The sequence below is a fragment of the Macrotis lagotis genome, chromosome 7 (genome assembly GCF_037893015.1).
Source record: "Macrotis lagotis isolate mMagLag1 chromosome 7, bilby.v1.9.chrom.fasta, whole genome shotgun sequence".
Lineage (NCBI taxonomy): Eukaryota > Metazoa > Chordata > Mammalia > Peramelemorphia > Peramelidae > Macrotis > Macrotis lagotis.
In genome coordinates, this window is record NC_133664.1 from 46563771 (window position 1) to 46585816 (window position 22046).

General features: G+C 36.7%; 1 protein-coding gene and 1 pseudogene across 1 annotated transcript in view; one reads left to right on the plus strand and one right to left on the minus strand.

The window, feature by feature from the left end:
• The window catches only part of LOC141494563 (uncharacterized), a 68296-nt gene that overhangs the window by 8738 nt on the left and 37512 nt on the right, over positions 1–22046 (minus strand). The window contains exons 11-12 of the mRNA XM_074195901.1: positions 19112–19399; positions 9041–9319 (exon numbers count right to left, since the gene is read on the minus strand). Of these exons, the coding sequence (XP_074052002.1) occupies positions 9041–9319; positions 19112–19399 (567 nt within the window). The remainder of the gene's footprint in view (positions 1–9040; positions 9320–19111; positions 19400–22046) is intronic.
• LOC141493533 (14-3-3 protein zeta/delta pseudogene) lies at positions 12904–13692 on the plus strand (annotated as a pseudogene).

The window sequence follows — 22046 nt, forward strand, 5'->3', positions numbered from 1 at the left end:
GGCATCCCATATTTTTTATTGAAAAAATATTTTGGAAGAATTTATCACACAAGAATTTCAAAATCAAATTCAAGAATGTGGTAGACAAAATTAACAAATATCATGAAGTGAGGCATAAAACAGACAATCCAGTGACATCAAGGGATTCTCTGTGAAAAGGAGGTCCAAATTTAGAAGATGACCTCTCAGGTCCCATACCTTCTGAAAAGGTCACTTTCAGGAATTGGGAGAGACCCTGGACTTGAATTTTCATTTGAAAAGAAAACCTGGAAGGGGGTAGAATCAAGATAGCCAAGAGAAGCCAAGAACTTCCTTAAGTTCTCCCAGGCTTTTCTCAGAAGCAACATTAATCAAACCTCTCAATGGATTCTGGATTGATAGAACCTATACAAAAAGAACAGAGTGGAGCATGTTCCAGCAAGGTTTGTCTTGGGTAGTGTGGTCTGGAGCAGAGAGTGGAGCCCAGGGCAGGTAGCTGAAACCAGTTCAGGCAAGGTGCAGAGAGCCATGCAAGAGAGTTAAAGAAAATTGACCAAAGGAAATGACTTCTTTAAAAGTTAAAATTACCAACTGGAAAAAGAATATAGCTCATCAAAGAATGAAATTTAGAAACTGGAAAATTAATTAACTCATCAAAAAGTAAAATCAACCAATTGAAAGAATTCAACCCATTAAAAAAAGTAAAATTAACCAATTAGAAAAGGAAAACAACTCATATAAAAAGTAAAACTAACTAATGAGAGAAGGAAACACAAAAGCTTATTGAAGAAAATAAAACCCTAAAAATTAGAATTGGACAAATGGAAACTAATGACTCTATGAGACATCAAGATTCCATCAAACAAATTCAAAATGCTTACAAAAAAAGTAACTTTTAGGAAAAACAGATGATGTAGAAAATAGATCCAGGAGAAATGATTTATAATTTCTTAGTCTACTCAAAAAGCTTAGATCCAAAAAAAAGCCTTGAAAATATCTTTCACAAAATGATTATGGAAAACTGTCCTAATATTAGATCAAGAGGACAAAAACAATGCTTGATAGAAAACACAGAATATCTCAAGAAAGAGACCCCAGAATAAAAACTCCAAGGAATACCATAGCCAAATTGCAGAATTCTCAACTAAAGGAGAAGGCATTGTAAGCAGTCAAAAAGAAGCATTTTTTAAAGGAATATATGCAGAATTATACAAGATTTATCAGTTTTAATATTAAAGGAATAGAGAGATGGAATATAATATTCTGGAGGGCATAGGACCTCGGATTACAACCAAGAATTAACTATCCTGAAAAATTCAACATATTCTGTCAGGGGGGGAAAAGATGAATTTTTTTTCCTTTTAAAGATTTTATTTGAGTTTTACAATTTTCCCCGAATCTTACTTCTCTCCCCCCTAACCCCCACAGAAGGCAATTTGCCAGGATTTACATTGTTTCCATGGTATACATTGATCCAAATTGAATGTGATGAGAGAGAAATCATATCCTCAAGGAAGAAAAATAAGCTATAAGAGATAGCAAGATTACATAATAAGATATCAGGGTTTTTTCCTAAACTAAAGGTAATAATCCTTGGTCTTTGTTCAAACTCCACAATTCTTTCACTGGATACAGATTGTATTCTCCATTGCAGAGAGACACAAATTGTCCCTGATTGTTGCATTGATGAAATGAGCACGTCCATTAAGGTTGATCATCACCCCCCATGTTGCTCTTAGGGTATACAATGTTTTTCTGGTTCTGTTCATCTCACTCAGCATCAGTTCATGCAAATTCCTCCAGGCTTCCCTAAATTCCCCTCCCTCCTGGTTTCTAATAGAACAATAGTGTTCCATGACATACATATACCACAGTTTATTAAGCCATTCCCCAACTGAAGGACATTTACTTGATTTCCAATTCTTTGCCACCACAAACAGGGCTGCTATGAATAGTTTTGTACAAATAATGTTTTTACCCTTTTTCATCATCTTTTCATGGTATAGATCCAGTAGTGGTATTGCTGTATCAAAGGGTATGGACATTTTTGTTGCCCTTTGGGCATAATTTTAAATTTCTCTCCAGAAAAATTTAATGAGTTCACAGCTCCCCCAATAATGCATTAGTGCCCCAGATTTCCCACATCCCTTCCAACATTGATCATTGTCTTTTCTGGTCACATTGGCCAGTTTGAGAGGTGTGAGGTGGTACCTCAGAGGTGCTTTAATTAGCATTTCTCTAATAAGTAATGACTTAGAGCAATTTTTCATATGACTATGGATAGCTTTGATTTCCTCAAGTGTAAATTGCCTTTGCTTATCCTTTGACCATTTGTCAATTGAGGAATGGCTTGTTTTTTTTTTTAAATTTGTCTCAGTTCTCTGTATATTTTAGAGATGAGTCATTTGTCAGAAATACTAGTTGTAAAGATTCTTTCCCAGTTTACTACATTTCTTTTGATCTTGGTTACAGTGGTTTTATCTGTGCAAAAGCCTCTTAATTTAATGTAATCAAAATCATCTAGTTTGTTTTTAGCGATGTTCTCCATCTCTTCCTTGGTCACTAACTGTTTCCCTATCCATAGATCTGACAGGAAAACTACTCCTTGATCTTCTAGTTTGCTTATAATATTGTTTTTTTAATGTCTAAATCCCGTATCCATTTTGATCTTATCTTGGTATAGGGTGCTAGGTTGTTGGTCTAATCTAAGTTTCTTCCACACTAACTTCCAATTTTCCCAGCAATTTTTATCAAAGAGAGGGATTTTATCCCAATAGCTGGACTTTTTGGGTTTATCAAACAGTAGATTACTATAATCATTTCCTGCTATTGCACCTAGTCTATTCCACTGATCCACCACTATTTCTTAGCCAATACCAGACAGTTTTGATGACTGATGCTTTATAATATAATTTTAGATATGGTAAGGCTAAGCCACCTTCTTTTGCACTTTTTTTCAATGAATCCTTGGAAATTCTTAACTCTTTATTTCTCCATATGAATTTACTTAAAAGTTTTTCTAACTCATTAAAGCAATGTTTTAGAATTTTGATTGGTAGAGCACTAAACCTTGTAGTTTAGTTTTTGATAGAATTGTCATTTTTATTACATTAGTTTCACCGATCCATGAGCAGTTGATGTTTGCCCAGTTATTTAAATCATATTTTATTTGTGTAAGAAGTGTTTTGTAATTGTTTTCAAAAAGTTTCTGAGTTTGCCTTGGCAGGTAGACTCCCAGGTATTTTATATTGTCTGAGGTTACTTTGAATGGGATTTTTCTTTCTAGCTCTTTCTGCTGTATCTTGCTAGACATATGTAGAAATGTTGAGGATGTATAAGGGTTTATTTTATATCCTGTGACTTGGCTGAAGTTGCTAATTGTTTCCAGTAGTTTTTTTAGATGATTTTTTGGGATTCTCTAGGTATACCATCATGTCATCTGCAAAGAGTGAGAGTTTTGTCTCCTCCTTCCCTATTCTGATTCCTTCAATTTATTTTTATTATTGCTGAAGCTAACATTTCTAATACAATATTGAATAGTAGTGGTGATAATGGGCATTGTTGTTTTACCCATGATTTTATTGGAAATGTCTCTAGCCTATTCCGTTGCATATAATGCTTGTTGTTTCAGATAGATACTGCTTGTTATTCTAAGGAACAATCCATTTATTCCTACACTCTAGTGTTTTTAGTAGGAATGGGTGCTGTATTTTGTCAAAAGCTTTTTCAGCATCTAGTGCTATAATTATATGATTTCTGATAGGTTTGTTGTTGATATAATTGAGTATACTAACAGTTTTCCTAATATTGAACCAACCCTGCATTCCTGGGATAAATCCTACTTGATCATAATATATTATATCCAAGTGATAACATGTTGTAATTATTTTGTTAAGATTTTTATTTAAGATTTTGGCATCTATATTCATCAGGGAGATAGGTCTGTAATTTTCTTCCTCTGTTTTAATTCTTCCTGGTTTAGTTATCAGCCCCATATTGGTGTCATAGAAAGAGTTAGGCAGAATTCCATCTTCACCTATTTTTCCAAAAGTTTATATAGAATTGGAAAAATTATTCCTTAAATGTTTGGCAGAATTCACTTATGAATACATCAGGCCCTAGAGATTTTTTCTTAGGCAGTTCAAAGATGGCTTGTTGAATTTCTTTTTCTGGTTAGGTATTTAATCTCCTCTTCATTTAATCTGGGCAACTTATGTTTTTGTAAATATTCATCCATTTCACTTAGATTATCAAATTTATTGGCATAGAGTTGTGCAAAATAATTCTGAATTATTACTTTAATTTCCTCCTTATTGGTGGTGAGTTCACCATTTTCATTTATGACACTAGCAATTTGGTTTTCTTCTTTCTTTTTTTAATCAGACTGACCAGAGTTGTATCAATTTTATTGTTTTTTTTTCATAAAACTAACCTTGGTTTTATTTATTGATTCAATAGGTTTTTTTCCTTTCAATTTTATTAATTTCCTCTTTAATTTTTAGAATTTCTAATTTGGTATTTAATTGGGGGTTTTAAATTTGTTCTTTCTCTAATTTTTTAGTTGTATGCTTAGTTCATTTATTTCCTCTTTCTCTAATTTATTCATGTAAGCATTTAAAGATATATATCCCCTGACAGCCTCTTTGAGTGAATCACATAGATTTTGGTTTGTTGTTTCATATTGTTATTATCTAGGATGAAATAATTAATTCTTTCTATAATTTGTTGTTTGATCCACTCATTTGAAAAGATGAATTTTCAATGAAATAGATGACTCAAAATTTTCTATTAAAAAAACAAAACTGAACAGAAAATTTGATCTTCAAATACAAGACTCAAGAAATGCATAAAAAAGTAAACGGAAAGGGGGAAAATGCTAGACAAGACCATTAAACTGTATGCATCCCTAAAGGGAAAGTAACAATTGTAACACTTGAGAATTGCATTTTTCTTAGAAATAATTAATTAAATTAATTAAAGTTGAATATAATTGAAGAGATTGTTCTTAGAGGATATGGGTATAAATGAGACATAAAGTGATGCTGATTATCAGGGTAGTATTTCCAACTGAGACAGAGGGAAGGAGTGTACTTAGAGGGAAGGCTAAGGTAAATGAAAAATTAAAGTTAAAGTTAAAAGAAATTAAAGGGTAAAGGGAGTAAAACATAAGGAGGGGAAAGAGGAAAGTAAAAAATGAGAAACACAGAATTAACAACCTTAACTCTCCTATAAAACAGAAACAGATAGCAGAATGGATTGAAAATCAGAATCCTACAATATGTTGTTTACAAGAAATATATATGAAGCTTAGAGATATACATAAAATAACAGTAAGTGGCTAGAGCAGAATAAATTATGCTTTTACTGAAGGGAGAAAGCAAGAATAGCAATCTTTATCTCAGACAAAGCAAAAGGAAAATTAGACTTCATTAAAAGGGATTAAAGAAGGAAACTGCATCTTCTTAAAAGGAATCCTAGGCAATGAGGTTATATCATTATTAAACATATATGCACCAAGTGGTATAAAATCTAAATGCTGAGAAACTGAACAAACCACAAAGAGACACAGACAATTCAAGAAGAACAAAATTATAATAATGGGGGATTTCAATTTCTCTCTCAGAATTAGATAAATCTAGCCACAGAATAAACAAGAAGAAAGTTAAGAAGTTGAATAAAATCTTAGAAAACTTAGAAGAAAACTCTTAGGAAACTCTGAAGAAAACTGAATATGGCTAGAAAATAATATATCTTTTTCTCTACAGTACATGACATCTATACCAAAATTGACCATGTACTAGGGTATAAAAACCTTACAAAGGCAGAAAGTCAGAAATAAAAAAATGCAAGCCATTCACATCATAATATAATAAATAAAAATGGAAAGAATCCAAAATTTTATTGGAGTCTAAACAACCTAATTTTAAAGAATGAGTGAATCAAACAACAAATTATAGAAATAATAAACAATTTCATCTAAGAACATGACAATGATGAATGATCATTCCAAAATTTTTGGGATACAGCCAAAGCAGTTGTAGGCAAAATTTTATATCTCTAAATGCATATAGAATAAAACAGAGAAAGAAAAAGCTAGAAATGGAATAATTAAGAATCCCCAATAAAAATACCAAATTAAAAATTCTGAACAAAAAGTGAAAGCAAGGAAGCATAGATCTAATAGATAAAACTTAGAGTTGATTTTATGAAAAATCAATAAAATGGATAAACATTTGTTTAATCTGATTTTAAAAAAAAGAAGGAATTCCAAATCATCAGTATCAATAATGACAAGGATGACCTCACCACCAATGAGGAGGAAATTAAAGCTATTTTGCCTAACGCTATGTCAATACATTTGATAACATGAGTGAAACAAATGAATATATGAACTACCCAGATTAATAGAAGAGGAAATAAAATACTTAATATCCCTATTTTAGAAAAATAAATTGAAGACACCACCAATAAACTTCCTAAGAAAAAATCTCCAGGACCAGATGGATTTAAAATTCTACCAAACATTTAAGTACAAATTAACTTTAATTCTACATAAACTATTTTAAAAAATAGGAATTCTGCCAAATTCTTTTTATGATACCAATATGGTGCTGATACCTAAACTAGGAAGAGCCAAAGCAGACAAAGAAATTTAAAGACCAATCTCCCTAATGAATATTGATGCAAAAATCTTAAATAAAATTTAAGCAAGAGATTACAACAAGTTATTACTATCATAATATACCATGATCAGGTAGGATTTATACCAGGTAGGCAGGGATGGTTCAATATTAGGAAAACACTCAACATAATTGAACACATCAATAACAAAAACAAGAGAAATCATATGATTATCTCAATAGATGCTGAAAATGTTTTTTTTAACAAAATACAACACCCATTCCTCTTACAAATACTTGAGAGCAAAGGAATAAATGGAGTTTTCCTTACAATGATAAGCAGTAGTTATCTAAACTCATCAACAGAGATCTCTAAAAAAAGGATAAAAAAACTCATATGTAAGAAAAATATTTATAGCAGCTCTTTTCAAAGAGGCAAAGAATTAGAAACTGAAGGAATATCTATCAGTTGGAAGATGGTTGAAAAATTGTGGTACATGACTTTGATGGAGTCATCACTTCTGTTTAATAGGCTTTCTCCCTTCCTTAGCTGACCAAAGTGAACCTCATGTATTGCATTGGGGTTGAGGAGGACAAAGGGGTCTAGTCCCCTGAATACTATCTCTTTCCATTCTGATCACCTATTTGTTAAGTGTCCTCTTAAAATGACTGTATACATTTTTATTTCATTTTCTATGTTTTCCCTAGAATGTAAGCCCCTTGAAGGCAAGAGCTAAATTGGTTTTAGCTTGGTATCCCCAGCCCCTGGCACACACATAATGAATGAATAAAGCAAGCTGGCAGGGACCATTTATGTTGTCAAAATTCTTCCGATACAGTGAATCATGGGCATAGGGAACATTGTAATTGGAAATAAATTTTGTAATCTTTTGAACTGTTAAAAAAAAAATCTCACAAGTCTGACTGATTCTCATAACCTTCTATTAAAACACTTCTCCTTGACCTGCAATCTGACCTTGTTCTCACTTGTAAAGCCAGATTAGATTATGCAAGCATGATAATCATTTTAAGACCACACTGACCAGAATCAGATCCTCTGCTACAAGACCCTCAACCACTCCCAAAGGCAAACTCTACAATGCAGAACTTGGACTCCTCCATAAAATTTCCTTTTCCCATGGACCCCGAATAGGTATTTAAGGAGACTCTCTCTATAGGGTGCTAACTTTCTCTTCCCTTCTGGTTAATCTCCATTACTGAAAAATCCACTTGACCTTTAACTTCTCTTAACTTTATCTATGCTTTGTATTGTAAGACCTTCTTAATAAATCTCTTTTTCTCCTTACACCTGCAATCTGGGGTGGATTCATAATTTATCACAATGAAAAACCAAACCCACCTCCCCATACTCCCCTACTCCTCAGCAACATTCTCTTATTGTTAACAAGAGGAAGCATTTGCTATAGGGTGTATGTGTTGAGCACATAAGATATAGAGACCAGAACCGAACACTGACCTCAAGGAACTTGCCTTCTAAGGGGGACATAACATATCAAAAATTCTGTATAGTCCTGGAATTTATTTTTTTATACCACACACTTGATCTGTCACAATCAGTACTGGAATGAATTGTTAGAGATCTTTCATACCAAGGAACCAAAAATATTACGCATCTAGGGATCTGAGGATCAGGTAGATATAAACTCCTTCAGCTTTCTACTCCCCTGCTTCCTTTATAGCTTAATCAAAGGGAATCTAATAAAGACCTGTTGGTTTAGAATTGAAAGGGGGTGGGGAGATGTCTCCTGAATAACCTTTTATGGAGTTATCAAAATGAATCTACATTAAATTCATGTTTTTAGTCTAAATAGTTGGGAGTGATGGTATTTTAAGAAAGGTCCTGTATTGGAAACCAGAGGACCTTAGATCTTGTGCTAGCCCCCCACTTACACAAGTGAAGTAACCTCTGAAAGCATCAGTTTTCACCATCTGGCTGCCTGAACCTTCCAGTTGTTTCATATTCTAATCTTTTTAACCCAATCTCCAAATGGCAATCTAGACTCCAGGTGTCTTTTCAAAGTCTCTCCATCTTTTCTATTTGGGTGACTGCTGACAATTAGGTAGCAAGGTGATGGGGGACATGTAAAGTTCTGCATTTGAAACCCATGTCTGACTCTCACTAGCTGTGAAAACTAAACTGGCCTGCTAGCTAACTAGTCTTAGAAATAGGCACATCACCTAACCTCTAAGCCTCAGTTTGTTCTTCTGTAAAATGGAGCTGAGAATACTTAAAGCAGTAGCTTAATTTACTAGGGAGTGATTGGGGATAAAAAATAAGGTGATTTAAAGAATCCAGTGAAGGTCAAGGTTGATTATTCTTATAAGAGTAGAGGTAGAAGGGTTCAAGGCAAGCCTAGAAAGCAGGAAGCCCTCTGCCCCAAGAGAAGGGGGAGCTCTCTGCCTATGCAGCTCTATCTTACCCCAGTCAGCTGCCAGGTCCAGACATTTTGAATCATGGAACACCAAGAGTAAGAGCAAGCGGATCCCAGTCCTGCTGTATCCCTGCAGTAGCAGATTCACCAAGGTGGAGGATGTGGAGGCTGAATGAAGGTCCAAGCTTTTAATTCTGCACCCCATTCGGTAATTCCAGGTAGTCAGGTAAAACTTGACCAGTTCCAGCTGAGTCTGGGTCAGCTTGTCCAGTGTGTTCATCAACTGAGCCTTGAAGTTCTCAAAGGTGGGGGAGGAGGGGTCTGGAGCTGATGGAGAGAGGGAGGGGAGAAGGCAGGGGCAAAAGTTCAAATTAGCTGACAGCAGTGGAGATAATGAGTGGACCTGCTTATGGCCCTAGGGAGCTCAGCACTGCCTGGATAAAACATCCAGGTTGGACATCCAAGGGCTTCTCGCCTCTGCTTTCCTCTGTGGGTCTATCCTGTCCAATGCTACCTACTTCTACTGCATCTCTCTCTCTCCCCCTCTCTCCCTCTCTCCCTCCCTTCACTCAAACTTCGCCTAGTTTTTGTTACTTTCAAATGACTTTAATCTGTACACTTTCCTGAGCAGTTTTAAAATCCCAGGGCTATATGTGAGTTCTTTCACCTTTCAAGGCCTGTCAGTCTTAAATTGGTGACACCAATAACACCATAAGGTGAAAGAATTCCAAGAACAAATTCTAGAAAGTGGAAGAAGAAATGAACAAATATCATATAGTGAGGCATAAAACAGGCAAATGGTGCTCACCAGAGTCATCAATGGATGCTCTGTACAAAGGAGATCCAAACCTAGAGATGCTTTCTCAGGTCCATATGTTCTGAGAGGGTCACTTTCAAGAGTTTAGAGAGGACCCTGGGTTCAAATTTTCAGGTGAAAAGAATACCTGAAGACACAGCTAGGTGACACAATAGATAGAGTTGTAGTCTTCTAGTCCAGAGGGCACCTACTGGCTCTTCTCCAGGTAAGCTTTACAAGTCACAAAAATGCCTGTGTGACCCAAGGCAAGTAATTTAATCCCTCTGGATTTCATTTTCAAAACGAGTAAAAAGATGAGTAGGACTGTACTGTGATGCCAATATCCATCCCGTGGCTCATAGAATAAAGTTTAAACTCCTCAATCTGACATTGAAAGTCTTCCATAAGGTGCTTCCTCACAACATTACCTTTCATCAGTAGCTAACCTGAACATCCATCTGTCAACCAGATCACCTTTCTATGGACAGCCTGCAAGAGATCTCATGTTGTTCCTGAGTCTGGATAAGGGAAGAGGTTTATTGGATGCCTATTTGATGAGGACAAACTTTAAGTTTGGAGAGACATCTTCATTCTGCAAGGTGATTAACTTTCTGCCACAATCACCCTCAAAAATTTTGTAAGGGGGATGTGATCTACGATAGAAGAGGGATTATAAAAGGGGAAGGATTAGACCCTTGAAATAGTGGTTGGGAGAGCACTTTTTTCACTATACTCTCATGGCAGTAGTGGGGAGTTCATTATTGAGTATTTTTCTGAGTTCCTTGAGGAAGGCAGTGAAGCACCATGGAAAGACAATCAAGAGGACTTGATTTTAAACCCCAAATGTGTCCTCTGTTAACTTTGAGGTCTTGGCCAAAGTCATTTGAAATTCTTTGTTCTCAGTTTTCTCATTTGTCAAATGAAAAGGCATAATTTAGGTGTCTTCCAATGCTAGATATATGGTCCCATAAATAGTATTCTACCCAAGGTTTCCTGACTGCATAGCCATCATTCTTTCCTTCTATAACAGGTCCCCTCTCCTTAAGAGCATTTAGGGCAGAAAGCCAGATGTTCACATTACCTTCTTTTGTTCAAATTGGTATTATTAGGTCCCCAAACAGTACTCATCCTGGCATTGCCATGCCATAGTCCTCCAAAGTCCACAGATATAAGATAAATGAAAGATCAAGGTTGTGTTTTCTGTTTACAAAAATCTTAGTTAATAGACTATCCTTCCTTCATCTAAATAAAATAGTATTTTCAAAATAAAAATGTTCTTCAAGTATGTTACAAGCAAAACAGAGTTCAGGGTCTTCCTAGACAATTTAGGATGTTGTCAAGAGTAGGAAGAATAAATTAAACCAAGAATTAGAGCTGAAGGCTGAAGGATACCCTGGGATACCTAGTCTGTCTCAATTTGGAAAGCAGCATGGCAGCAGATGTTTGGAATGAAAAGACCTGAGTTCAGGTGACATTTGCCATCACTTTTTAACAACTACACACTTGGGGGGCGCCGAGGGTCGGAGAGGGGAATGATTATAGTCTAAACACACTTTTAAGTTCGATCTACATTACAAATATTTTCTTCATTCCTTCCTTCATTTCTTTCATTTCCTAGCTGGGTAAAGTGGGGCAACCAACCTGATATCTTCAACTGTGGTAAGAGGATGCTTTGGAGTTAGTGCTTGACTATGCTATGGGTGGCTCCAGGACAATGGAAAATCTCTAGCACCAATGCTTAGGACCCATATTCAGTTTCTATGGCTGGTCTGGATGGTTCAAACCTGATGGTGAGTTTCTGGTGTTCCTAAGCCAAGAGAAGGGCCTGGTGTCCTGGCATAAATAGCCTGTAGATGGCTCCAGGTGTTCTACCTTTTCCAACAGCTCAGGGTGGCTGAGTTCCCTAGTGTTAACTGTCAGATGCAGAGAGAGAACCCCTGGCATTTCCACCCTGCCCAGCCTCACCCAGTGACTGGGCTGTTTCTAGATAACCCAGAGATAGCTTCAGGCAACATCCCCTTTCCACAATAGACTTCAGACTTTCTCAGGTTTGAGATACAATTGGATAAATGGACTCAGTCAACCCAACTTGTTAGAATACATATGAGAGAGAGAGGAGCTAACTTGGTGCCAGAGAATAAAACAAGAACATTGGGATGAGAGTCACAAAAAATGACAATCTGGGCATTTCCACTATAGTCGAGTGGACAACTGACATCCCCAGCACAGACAGCTGAGAGAAAGAACCTCAAATTTCCCTTACCAGTCAGTCCACTAAGCAACCCACAGGAGTTTCAAATATAGCCAGCCCAAGGCAGTTAGCAAGCCTCTAAGGTTCTCAACACTGAAGGTCTGCAAGCAAATTCCTCTTCCAATACAAGAACCTTGGGATAAGTAACAAATCTCAAAAATGAATAAGAAAGGCCAGAGAAAAGCAAGGTTCATTGAAAGTTACCTGGGAGATAAGAATAGAAAAAACACAAGCTCTGAATAGGAGGGCAGAAAGGGTGCTCCATGTGAAGTTATGGAGGAGAATATGAATTGGTCTCCAGCCCAGAAAGACTTCTTAGATCTTCAAACAGAAGACTCAAGAATTACATGAAAAAGGGAAAAGAAAAAAAAATCTGCTAAGCAATAGGATTAAACTGGTTATATCCCTACCTGGGAGGAAAATTCTCAAAACTCTTGAGAATTGCAACTCTATTAGGGAAACTTACTTAGGATAAAGGTATAGACATAATTTGATTTCATGAAATGATTTTTTTTAATTAAGACATTAAAAAGATGGGGATTATAATGAGACTGGAGGCAGGAGAAGGCAGAATGGAATAAATTACATGACCTTAAAAGATGCAAAGGACTTACTGCAGCAGAGGGAAAGAAGGAAGAGGGTGAGAAGTGCTTGAATCTTGTTCTCACCAAATTTGGCTTAAAGAGGGAATAATGCATATACTCAGTTGGGTTAGAAATTATTTTACGACTCGGGGCAGGTGCTATGGCGGCAGCGGGAGGGGGGACCAAGCCCTCTCTCACCCCACCCAGGGAGGACTGAGATGTTGGGGGCCCTGCCAGAATTAAGCAAGCATGTAGTACTACTGCAGAGGAACATTCAGTCATGGATAAAAATGAACTGGTGCAGAAGGCCAAATTGGCTGAGCAGGCTGAGAGATATGATAACACGGCAGGCTGCATGAAGTCTATAACTGAACAAGGAGCTGAATTGTCCAATGAGGAGAGGAATCTTCTCTCTGTTGCTTACAAAAATGTCTTAGGTCCCAGAGGTCATCTTGGAGGGTTGTTTCAAGTATTGAGCAAAAAACTGAAGGTGCTGAGAGAAAAACAGCAGATGGTCCAAAAATACAGAGAAAATTGAGACTGAACTAAAAGATATCTGCAATGATGTACTGTCTCTATTGGAAAAGTTCTTGATTCTTAATGCTTCACAAGCAGAAAGCAAAGTTTTCTATTTGAAAATGAAAGAAGACTACTACTGTTATTTGGCTGAGGTTGCTGCTGGTGATGACAAGAAAGGAATGGTGGATCAATCACAGCAAACATATCAAGAAGCATTTGAAATCAGCAAAATGGAGATGCACCCAAGCATCCTATAAGATTGGCTCTGGCCTTGAACTTCTCTGTGTTCTAGTATGAGATCCTGAACTCTCTACAGAAAGCCTGCTCCCTTGCAAAGACAGCTTTTGATGAAGTTCTTGCTGAACTTGATACATTAAGTGAAGAATCATACAAAGACAACACACTAATAATGCAATTACTGAGAGACAACTTGACATTGTGGACATTGAACACCCAAGGAGATGAAGCTGAAGCAGGAGAAGGAGGGGAAAATAACCAGCCTTCCAACTTTTGTCTGCCTCATTCTAAAATTTACACAGTAGACCATTAGTCATCCATGCTGTCCCACAAATAGTTTTTTTTATGATTTATGACAGGTTTATATTACTTCTTTTTGGATTTCTATATTTCCTATGTAGTTTTTATGTTTAATATTAGGGGAGTAGAGCCAGTTAACATTTGGGGAGTTATCTGTTTTCATCTGATATGCCCAATATGGGGATATGGAATTTTTATACATGTTTTACATGTTTGGCATAGTACTTTTGGTACATTGTGATTTCACAAGGCCAGTGTTAAAACAGCTTCCATGTCTAAGCAAAGAAAACTGCCTACATATTGGCCTGTCATGGGCAGGGTGGGTGAAGGGGGGATAAAAAGGGATAATTGGTGCCAGTTACACGTGTAGTTATTGTGGGTACTTTAGGGTTGGAGTACTCATGGCTGTGGTAGAAACATGTCCCATAGATATTACATGTCATACCATGTGTATCTGTGGAATACACAGTCTCAACATGTACACCTTTATGATTGCAGTTGCAAAAACGTTCCTTAAGACAAAGTTTTAACCCAGTCAATTTACTCTGGAGAAGGGCAGAAATGGTTCACACTCCATTATTTGTAAAGCTACCTACTGCTTGGTTTCATTATTTTTGCTACACTCATTTTATTTGTATTTAAATGGTTTAGGCAATCTAAGAACAAATGTACAAGTAAAGATGCAGTAAAAATAAATTGCTTGATATTCATAAAGTCACTGTATATCAAGCACAGCAGTAAAACAAAAAAACCATGTATTTAACTTATTTTTAGGTTTTTTGCTTTTGTGATTTGATACTTACCTAACATGCATATGCTGTAAAAATAGTTAACAGGGAAATAACTTGAGATGATGGCTAGCTTTGTTTAATGTCTTATGAAATTTTCATGAACAATCCAAGCATAATTGTTAAGAACATGAATATTAAGTTGATGTAAGTGGAATAAAAGTCTTATGAATGGACTTTCCAACTACTTTCTTTACAGTTTTTCATGCAAATCAGTTCTGAAACTTCTCTAAAGGAAATTGTACATTTTGAAGATTTACTTCCCACTTGGTAGCTATATAATAAACTTTAAAAAAGTATAAATTATCAATGCAAAAGTTCCATGTGTTCTATATTGTTCCAAACATTACTCCCCTCTTCTCCATTATCCTGATTTTGTTTCTCTTTTAAAACAAAAGGTGGTGGTTTAAATAAAATCATATGTTCCACTTAAAAAAAAGAAATTATCTTACCTCTAAGAATTAGGAGGGGAAAGGGAGGGGGAAGGAAGGAGGGACTAATAGAAAGGAGGGAAGAAAAAAGGAGAAAAGAGGGAAAAGAAGGGAGGGTGGCTGATAGAAGACAGATTGAGGGAAGTAGTATTCAGAAGCAAAATACTAGTGAGGAGGGATAGGGTGAAGGGAGGGAAGAAAAGTACAAACAGAGTTAGTAATTATTACTGTGAATGTGATTGGAATGAATACTCCCATAAAATGGAAGCAGATTGCAGAATGGATTAAAAAACAGAAACCTACAATGTGCTGCTTACAAGAAATACATTTAAAGCAGAGAGTTATATACAGGGTAAAGGTAAAAGAGTGGATCAGGATTTATTATGCTTCAACTGAAGTGAAAAAAAGCAGGGGTAGTAATCCTTATCTCAGACAAAGCAATTGCAAAAATAGATTTCATTAAAAGAGATAAGAAAGGAAATTACATCCTCCTAAAAGGTACCATAGACAAGTAATTTCAGTACTAAACAAGCATTCACCAAATGGTATAGCATCCATATTCTTAGAGGAGAAGCTAAATGAGTCACTGGAAGACATAGAGAACACAGCTTACTGGGGGGGGGGACCTCAATCTCCCTCTCTCAGCATTAGATAAATCTAATATAAAATGAGCAAGAAGGAAGTTAAGCTGAATGGAATATTTAAAAAAGTTAGATATCTCTGAGGAAAATTAAATGAAGATAGAAAGGAATATACCTTTTTTCCTGCTGTACATGGTACCCACACAAAAGATGACCATGTCTTAGGGCTTAAAACACTCATAATCAAATGCAGAAATATGAAAATGCATTCTTTAAAATCATGGTGTAATAAAAATCACATTCAATAAAGAATCATGAAGAGATTGACCCAAAATTGATTGGAAGCTAAACCTAATTATAAAAAATGAGTGTCACAACAAATCATAGAAATAATTAATAATTTTATCCAAGACAATGAAAACAAGGAGATAACATACCAAAACTTGTGGGATACAGCCAAAGCAATTATTAGGGGAAATATTATATCTCTAAATGCATGCATAAATAAAATAGAGATTGAGATCAATGAATTGGGCATGCAACTAAAACATTAGAGAAAGAACAAATTAAAAATCCTCAATGAAATGCTAAATTAAAAATTCTAATAACAAAGGAAAAATTAATAAAATCAAAAGAAAGAAAACTATTGAACTAATCAATAAAACTAAGAGTTGGTTTTATGAAAAAAGATAAATCTTTGATTAATTTGATTAAAAAAAAAGAAAGACAAAACAAATTACTAGTATTAAAAATGCAAAAAAAATGAATTCACCACCAATGAGGAAGAAATTAAAGTAACAACTTGGAGCTATTTTGCCTAACAGTATATCAATAAATATGACAATCTAAGTGAAATGGATGAATATTAACAAAAAAACTGCCCATGTCAAAAGAAGAGGAAATTAAATACTTAAATAAATTCATCTTAGAAAAAGAAATTGAACAAGGCATCAATGAATTCCCTAAGGAAAAACCTCCAGGGCCAGATAGATTCACAAGTGAATTCTACCAAACATTCAAGGAACAATTAGTTCTACATGAACTATTTGAAAAAAATAGGTGAGAAAATACTGCCAAATTTCTTCTATGACACCAATATGGTGCTGTTACCTAAACCAGGAAGAGTCAAAACAGAGAAAGAAATCTATAGATCAAATTCACTAATGAATATGAATGAAAAAAGTTTAAATAAAATATTAGCAAAGTGATTATAGCAAGTTATCATGAGTTTAATACACTCTGATCAAGTAGGATTTATATCAGGAATACATGATTGATTCAATGTAAGGAAAATTATCAGTATAATTATTCATATTAAAAACCTAACAGAAATCATATGATTATTCCAATACATACTGCAAAAGATTTTGACAAAATATAGCTCTCACTCCTATTAAAGACACTAGAGAGCCTAGGAATAAATGGAGTGTTCCTTAAAATGATAAGCATAGATAATAACTATCTATAACCATCAACCATATTGTTACCTCAATCTGAGTTATTGTCTCCACTACTTCTCTTCTACTGAATTTCTAGCTTTTAAAGTCCAACTCAAACAGAAACCCTAGGTACAGGATGATACAGTGCCTAGATTACTGAACATAGAGTCAGGAAAAACTCAATTTGAATCCCACTACTGGTAATTCTTAGCTGGGTGATCACAGGCAAGTCCATCAAGCTGAGACTCAGTTTCTTCACATGTAAAATGAAAATAGTAACACCTTTAGTATCCACCACTCTCTATTACAGCCACACTGACATGCTTGGTCCTTACACAAGATTCCACCTCCTCTCTGGGTCTTGGCACAGGCCTCCCCCTCACTGAGGCTATTCAACACCTCTGATTAATAGAAGCCCTACCTTTTTTTTTTTAGGTTTTTGGAAGGCATATGGGGTTAAGTGGCTTGCCCAAGGCCACACAGCTAGGTAATTATTAAGTGTCTGAGACTGGATTTGAACCCAGGTACTCCTGACTCCAGAGCCAGTGCTTTATCCACTGTGCCAGCTAGCTGCCCCTGGAGCTTACATTCTAATGGGAGACACAACAGACATATGACTATCTATAATCCTGTAATTTATACTTTATGCCACACACGTATATAATAGATGCTGATGGAATCCTAGAGTTCATTTCCCAGTCCAAGCTTCCTGACTCCCTCCTAGGGCCCCATTAGAACTGAGTAGCAAGTACACCTTGACCTAATCCATCCTTAGGCCAGCCAATGAGAAAACAGTTATCACCAGATGTTAGCCCTGGACCCTGAATGATAAATCACAGAAGGGACTTTCCCTAGAGCAGCACGTGCCCACTACCCTTTTTTGCTGTCCTTTGGGTGAACTTTTCAAGGTAATTGCAATATCATGATCATACATTAATGTCCCCTAAGTGGGCTTTTCTGGATAACCACATGCACATGACCACCTTATAGCACCAAACTCCCCCTGCCCTGCCTGTGAAAACAAAGTCTCACTGACCCTTTAAAAATCCCTGTCTTGCTCCATTAATGGGATACTCTTTAAAGGTGTCTAAGGCCAAGATTGGTTGAGTCATCACCAACTTTGTCTTAGTGACCAAGTGATCTTGTTGGGGACAAGGTCCACAGAGTTTGTCAGCACCCTGCCTCCTTTGAGGAGCAGAGTCAGGTAGCTGTGTGAGCATTAATATATACTATAGCTTGGTTTTAGAAACAACTTAAGACTTTAGACAGAAACACTCTCAAGCATTTTAAAATCTCATCAATGTAATACACTTGATCTCTATAACCAGTTTTGGAATGGAATGTTGGAGAACTTTCAGGTCAATGATCCCAAAAGAAAAGTATAAACTCCAAGGATCAATTAGATTGTAAACCCTTCAGGTGTAGCTATTTAGGGTAGAGCTGAACAAAGGGAATTTCAATAACAAGCTATTGGCTTTTAATTGAAACAGGGTAAGGGGATATAACCCTGAATAATTTTTTTATGGAGCTATCAAAATGAATCGTCAATGAATTGATATTTTTGGTCTCAACATTTGGGTGTCATGGTATTCATAAAGGGACCAAGATTAGAAGTCAATCCACCTCAATTCTGTTCACTAGCTAAGTAATCGTAGACAAGTCAAGTAACCTCTTTAAGTATCAGTTTTTCCATCTGGCTTCCTGAACCTCCTGGTTGTTTCAAGTTTTCAGTTTTTTTAACCAGTGCTCCAAATGCCAATTTAAGCTCCTGATCTCTTAACATTCTCCATCTTTTCTATCTGAGTAATAGCTGGGAGTATGTCAACATTGATGGGGACATATAAAACTCCGGATTCTAAACTTGCATCTGCCTTTTACTTGCTATGCAACTCAAACTGATTTTCTAGCTAGCTAGCCTTGTGATCATAAATAGCAAGTCACTTAACCTCTAAGTTTTAGTTTGTTCTGTAAAATGGGTTAAGAAAATATGGAGCTACAGCTTGACTGAGTAGGGAACAATTGAGGTTCGCAAATAAAAAGATGATATAAAGAGCCCAGAGAAGATCAAATCTGATTATTCTTATGGGGGTAGGATGTGGGGAAAGGGGAGTATTGGTGCAATGAAAGCCCAGAGTGGGGAACCCCTCCTCCTGGGGAAGGAGAGGGAACTCTGATTGTGCAGCAGCATCTTACCCCAGTCAGCTACCAGGTCCAGGCGTTGACTTTCCAGGATATTCCCAAATAAGAGCATACGGGTCCCAGTCTTGCCATATGCTTTCAGTAGCAGATCAGCCAAGGTGGCGGATGTGGAGGCCGATTCAAGGTCCTTCTCTGTGATTCTGGGCCCCATCAGGTAATTCCAGTACATTAGGTAAACCATAAACAGTTTCAGCTGGGCCTGGGTTAACTTGTCTAGTGTGCTAACCACCTGGGTCTTGAAGCTCTCCAAGGTGAGAAAGGAAGAGGGAATCCGGTCCTCAGCTAGTGGAGAAAGATGGGGGAGAAGGTGAGGATATAGCCCCTAACTAATGGATAGCAGTGATGAAAGTGAAAGGAACAGCCCATGACCTGGCTGTACAACATTGCCTGGATAAAGAGTCTAGGTTGACGGTCCCAGGTGGAAAGGCAATTCACGTCCAAGGGTACTCAACCTCTGGGATGGGGAAGGGCTATCAGGGATAGTTTCTCTTCTGATCTCTACTTTCCTCTCTGCATCTGTCCTGTTGATGGGTCCCTGCTACCACTGAGAACCTGGTTCTCTGTCTCTGTCCTTCTCTATCTCTCCTTCTCTCCACCTCCCCTTCACTTTTTTGTTCTCATCTTTTCTTCCTACCCTTTCCTCCTTAGATCTTCCTACATTCTGTCCTTCCTTTCTCCTGTTCTCTCTTCTGCTTTTCTCACCATACCCTTTCTCTTCCACTCCATTCTCCTCTCTCACCCCCACCTCTATCTCTCATTCTAAAGAACAGTATTTCTAATACTTTATATTACTGAGGGTTTGGGGCAAATCTGAAGATTTAATCCTTGTCATTGATATAGCCATGGGGTTATTCCCTAATTCTACAGAATATCCAAATTTGTCCTACTCTCCAAGTTCTAACTAAACCAACCAGCTTGCTTTACAATGGTGGTCACACAATATTTTTTAAAAATTAAGATTTTGCTAATATCTTCAGTTTCTTACATCATCATAGTAGTCCCAAGTGCCTATCACCTTGAAAGCCATCCCATCTTTTTTTATTGGAAAAATAGTATTTTGCAAGAATTCACAACACAAGGTCACAACATTCCAAAATCAAATTTGAGAATGTGGTAGGTAAAATTAACAAATATCATGAAGTGAGACATAAAACGGGCAAATAATGCTCACCAGATGCTCTATACAAAGAAGATTCAGATTTAGAGATGACTCCTCAGGTCCCTTATCCTCTAGGATGGACACTTTCAGGACTTTGAGAGGATCCTTAGTTTGAATCCTCAGTTGAAAAGAATATCTGGGAGGGGCTAGGTGGTGCAGGACATAGAGCACAGGCCCTGGAGTCAGGAGTGCCTGAGTTCGGATCTGGCCTCAGACACTTAGTAATTACCTAGCTGTGTGGCCACTTGACCCCATTGCCTTGCAAAAACTTAAAAAAAGAGAATATCTGAAGGTATAGCTAGGTGACCAAATGGATAGAGGACTAACACTCCAGTCCAGAGAACCTGAATAAAATCCTTCAAACACTTACTGGCTGTATGACCTGGACAAATCACTTAATTCCACTGCCTCCAAAAAGAGTTCCTTTGTGACTCAAGTCAAGTCATTCAATCTCTTTGCATTTCATCTTAAAAATAATTTAAAATGTGAGTGTAGGACTATTCTATGATGCCTAATAACATTCAATGCCTCATCAAATAAAGTCTAAACTCCTCAATTTGTCATTTAAGATCTTCCACAAGGTTGGTTGTTTCTCTCAACCTTATCTTTCATCAGTACTTAACCTGACCATTATCTACCAGACACCATTTTTCTTTAGATAACCTACAGATAATTGAAGTCTCCCCACCCAAGTTCTTATGTTTCTATTCTAGTGGAATACAGGCCCTGGAAGATTCAACCCACTCAATAAGTTCTGGGTCTGGGCAGGGAGATGGTTTTGTTGGATGTCTATTTGGTGAGGACTAGCTAAAGTTCAGAGCGACTTATACTCAGGGTAGCTGCAAGCTGGTGAACTTTTTGGCCACAATAACTGTCCAAAAATATTATAAGGGCCCTATGATCTGTGATAGAGGAGGAAATGTGAAGTAGGAAGAAATTATAGGTCAGTTAGGTAGTTGAGGTAACATTTAAATTCAGGGATTTGAACTGCATTCCTCTGGATTGGGGGGCTAAACCTCTATTGTTTCATTTAGCTGTCTCCTCAGGCATTGTTTTTAACTGAGAGACTTCAAACCCAGGATCCTCTCCCAGATTTCTCAGATAAAGGACCTGAGAGGTCATCTCTAAGTTTGCATCTGCTTTGCACATAGCATCCCTTGAAGACCCTGGTGAGCTCCATTTTCCAATTTTAGATATTTGTTAATATGTCTACCACATTTTGGAATTTGATTTTGGAATTTGGTCCCCTTGTGTTGCTCTTCCAAATATAATATATAATATATAATTTTTCCAGGGATGTGAGTACTTAGGACAATTATGATGATTTAACAATCTGAAGATATCAGTAAAAACTCAGTTTTAAAAATGTTGGAAGACTACAAGTGTAAAGAAAGCTGATTGGTTCGTTTAAGACTTGAAGACTGGGTCAATTTGGATATTCTGAGGAATTAGGGAATAACTCACCATCACAAGTGCAAACTGGTATTATTGGGGTCCTCTTTCTTGCACTGCCAGACCATTTGCTCTCTAAATTCCTTGGACAGAGGAGATGAATGAGAGATTAAGGTTATGTTTCCTATTTATAGATCTCTTATTAGCATCTCCTTGGGATGACCCTTCCTTCATCCAAAAATTAGTGTGCTTCCAAATGTAATGTTTTTCCCCAAAGATAAAAATGTTATTCTAGCATTTTATAAGTAATACTAAGCTCAGGGTCTTCCTAAACAATATAGGATGTTAGCAGGAACAGCTATAAGAACAAAGAATCTG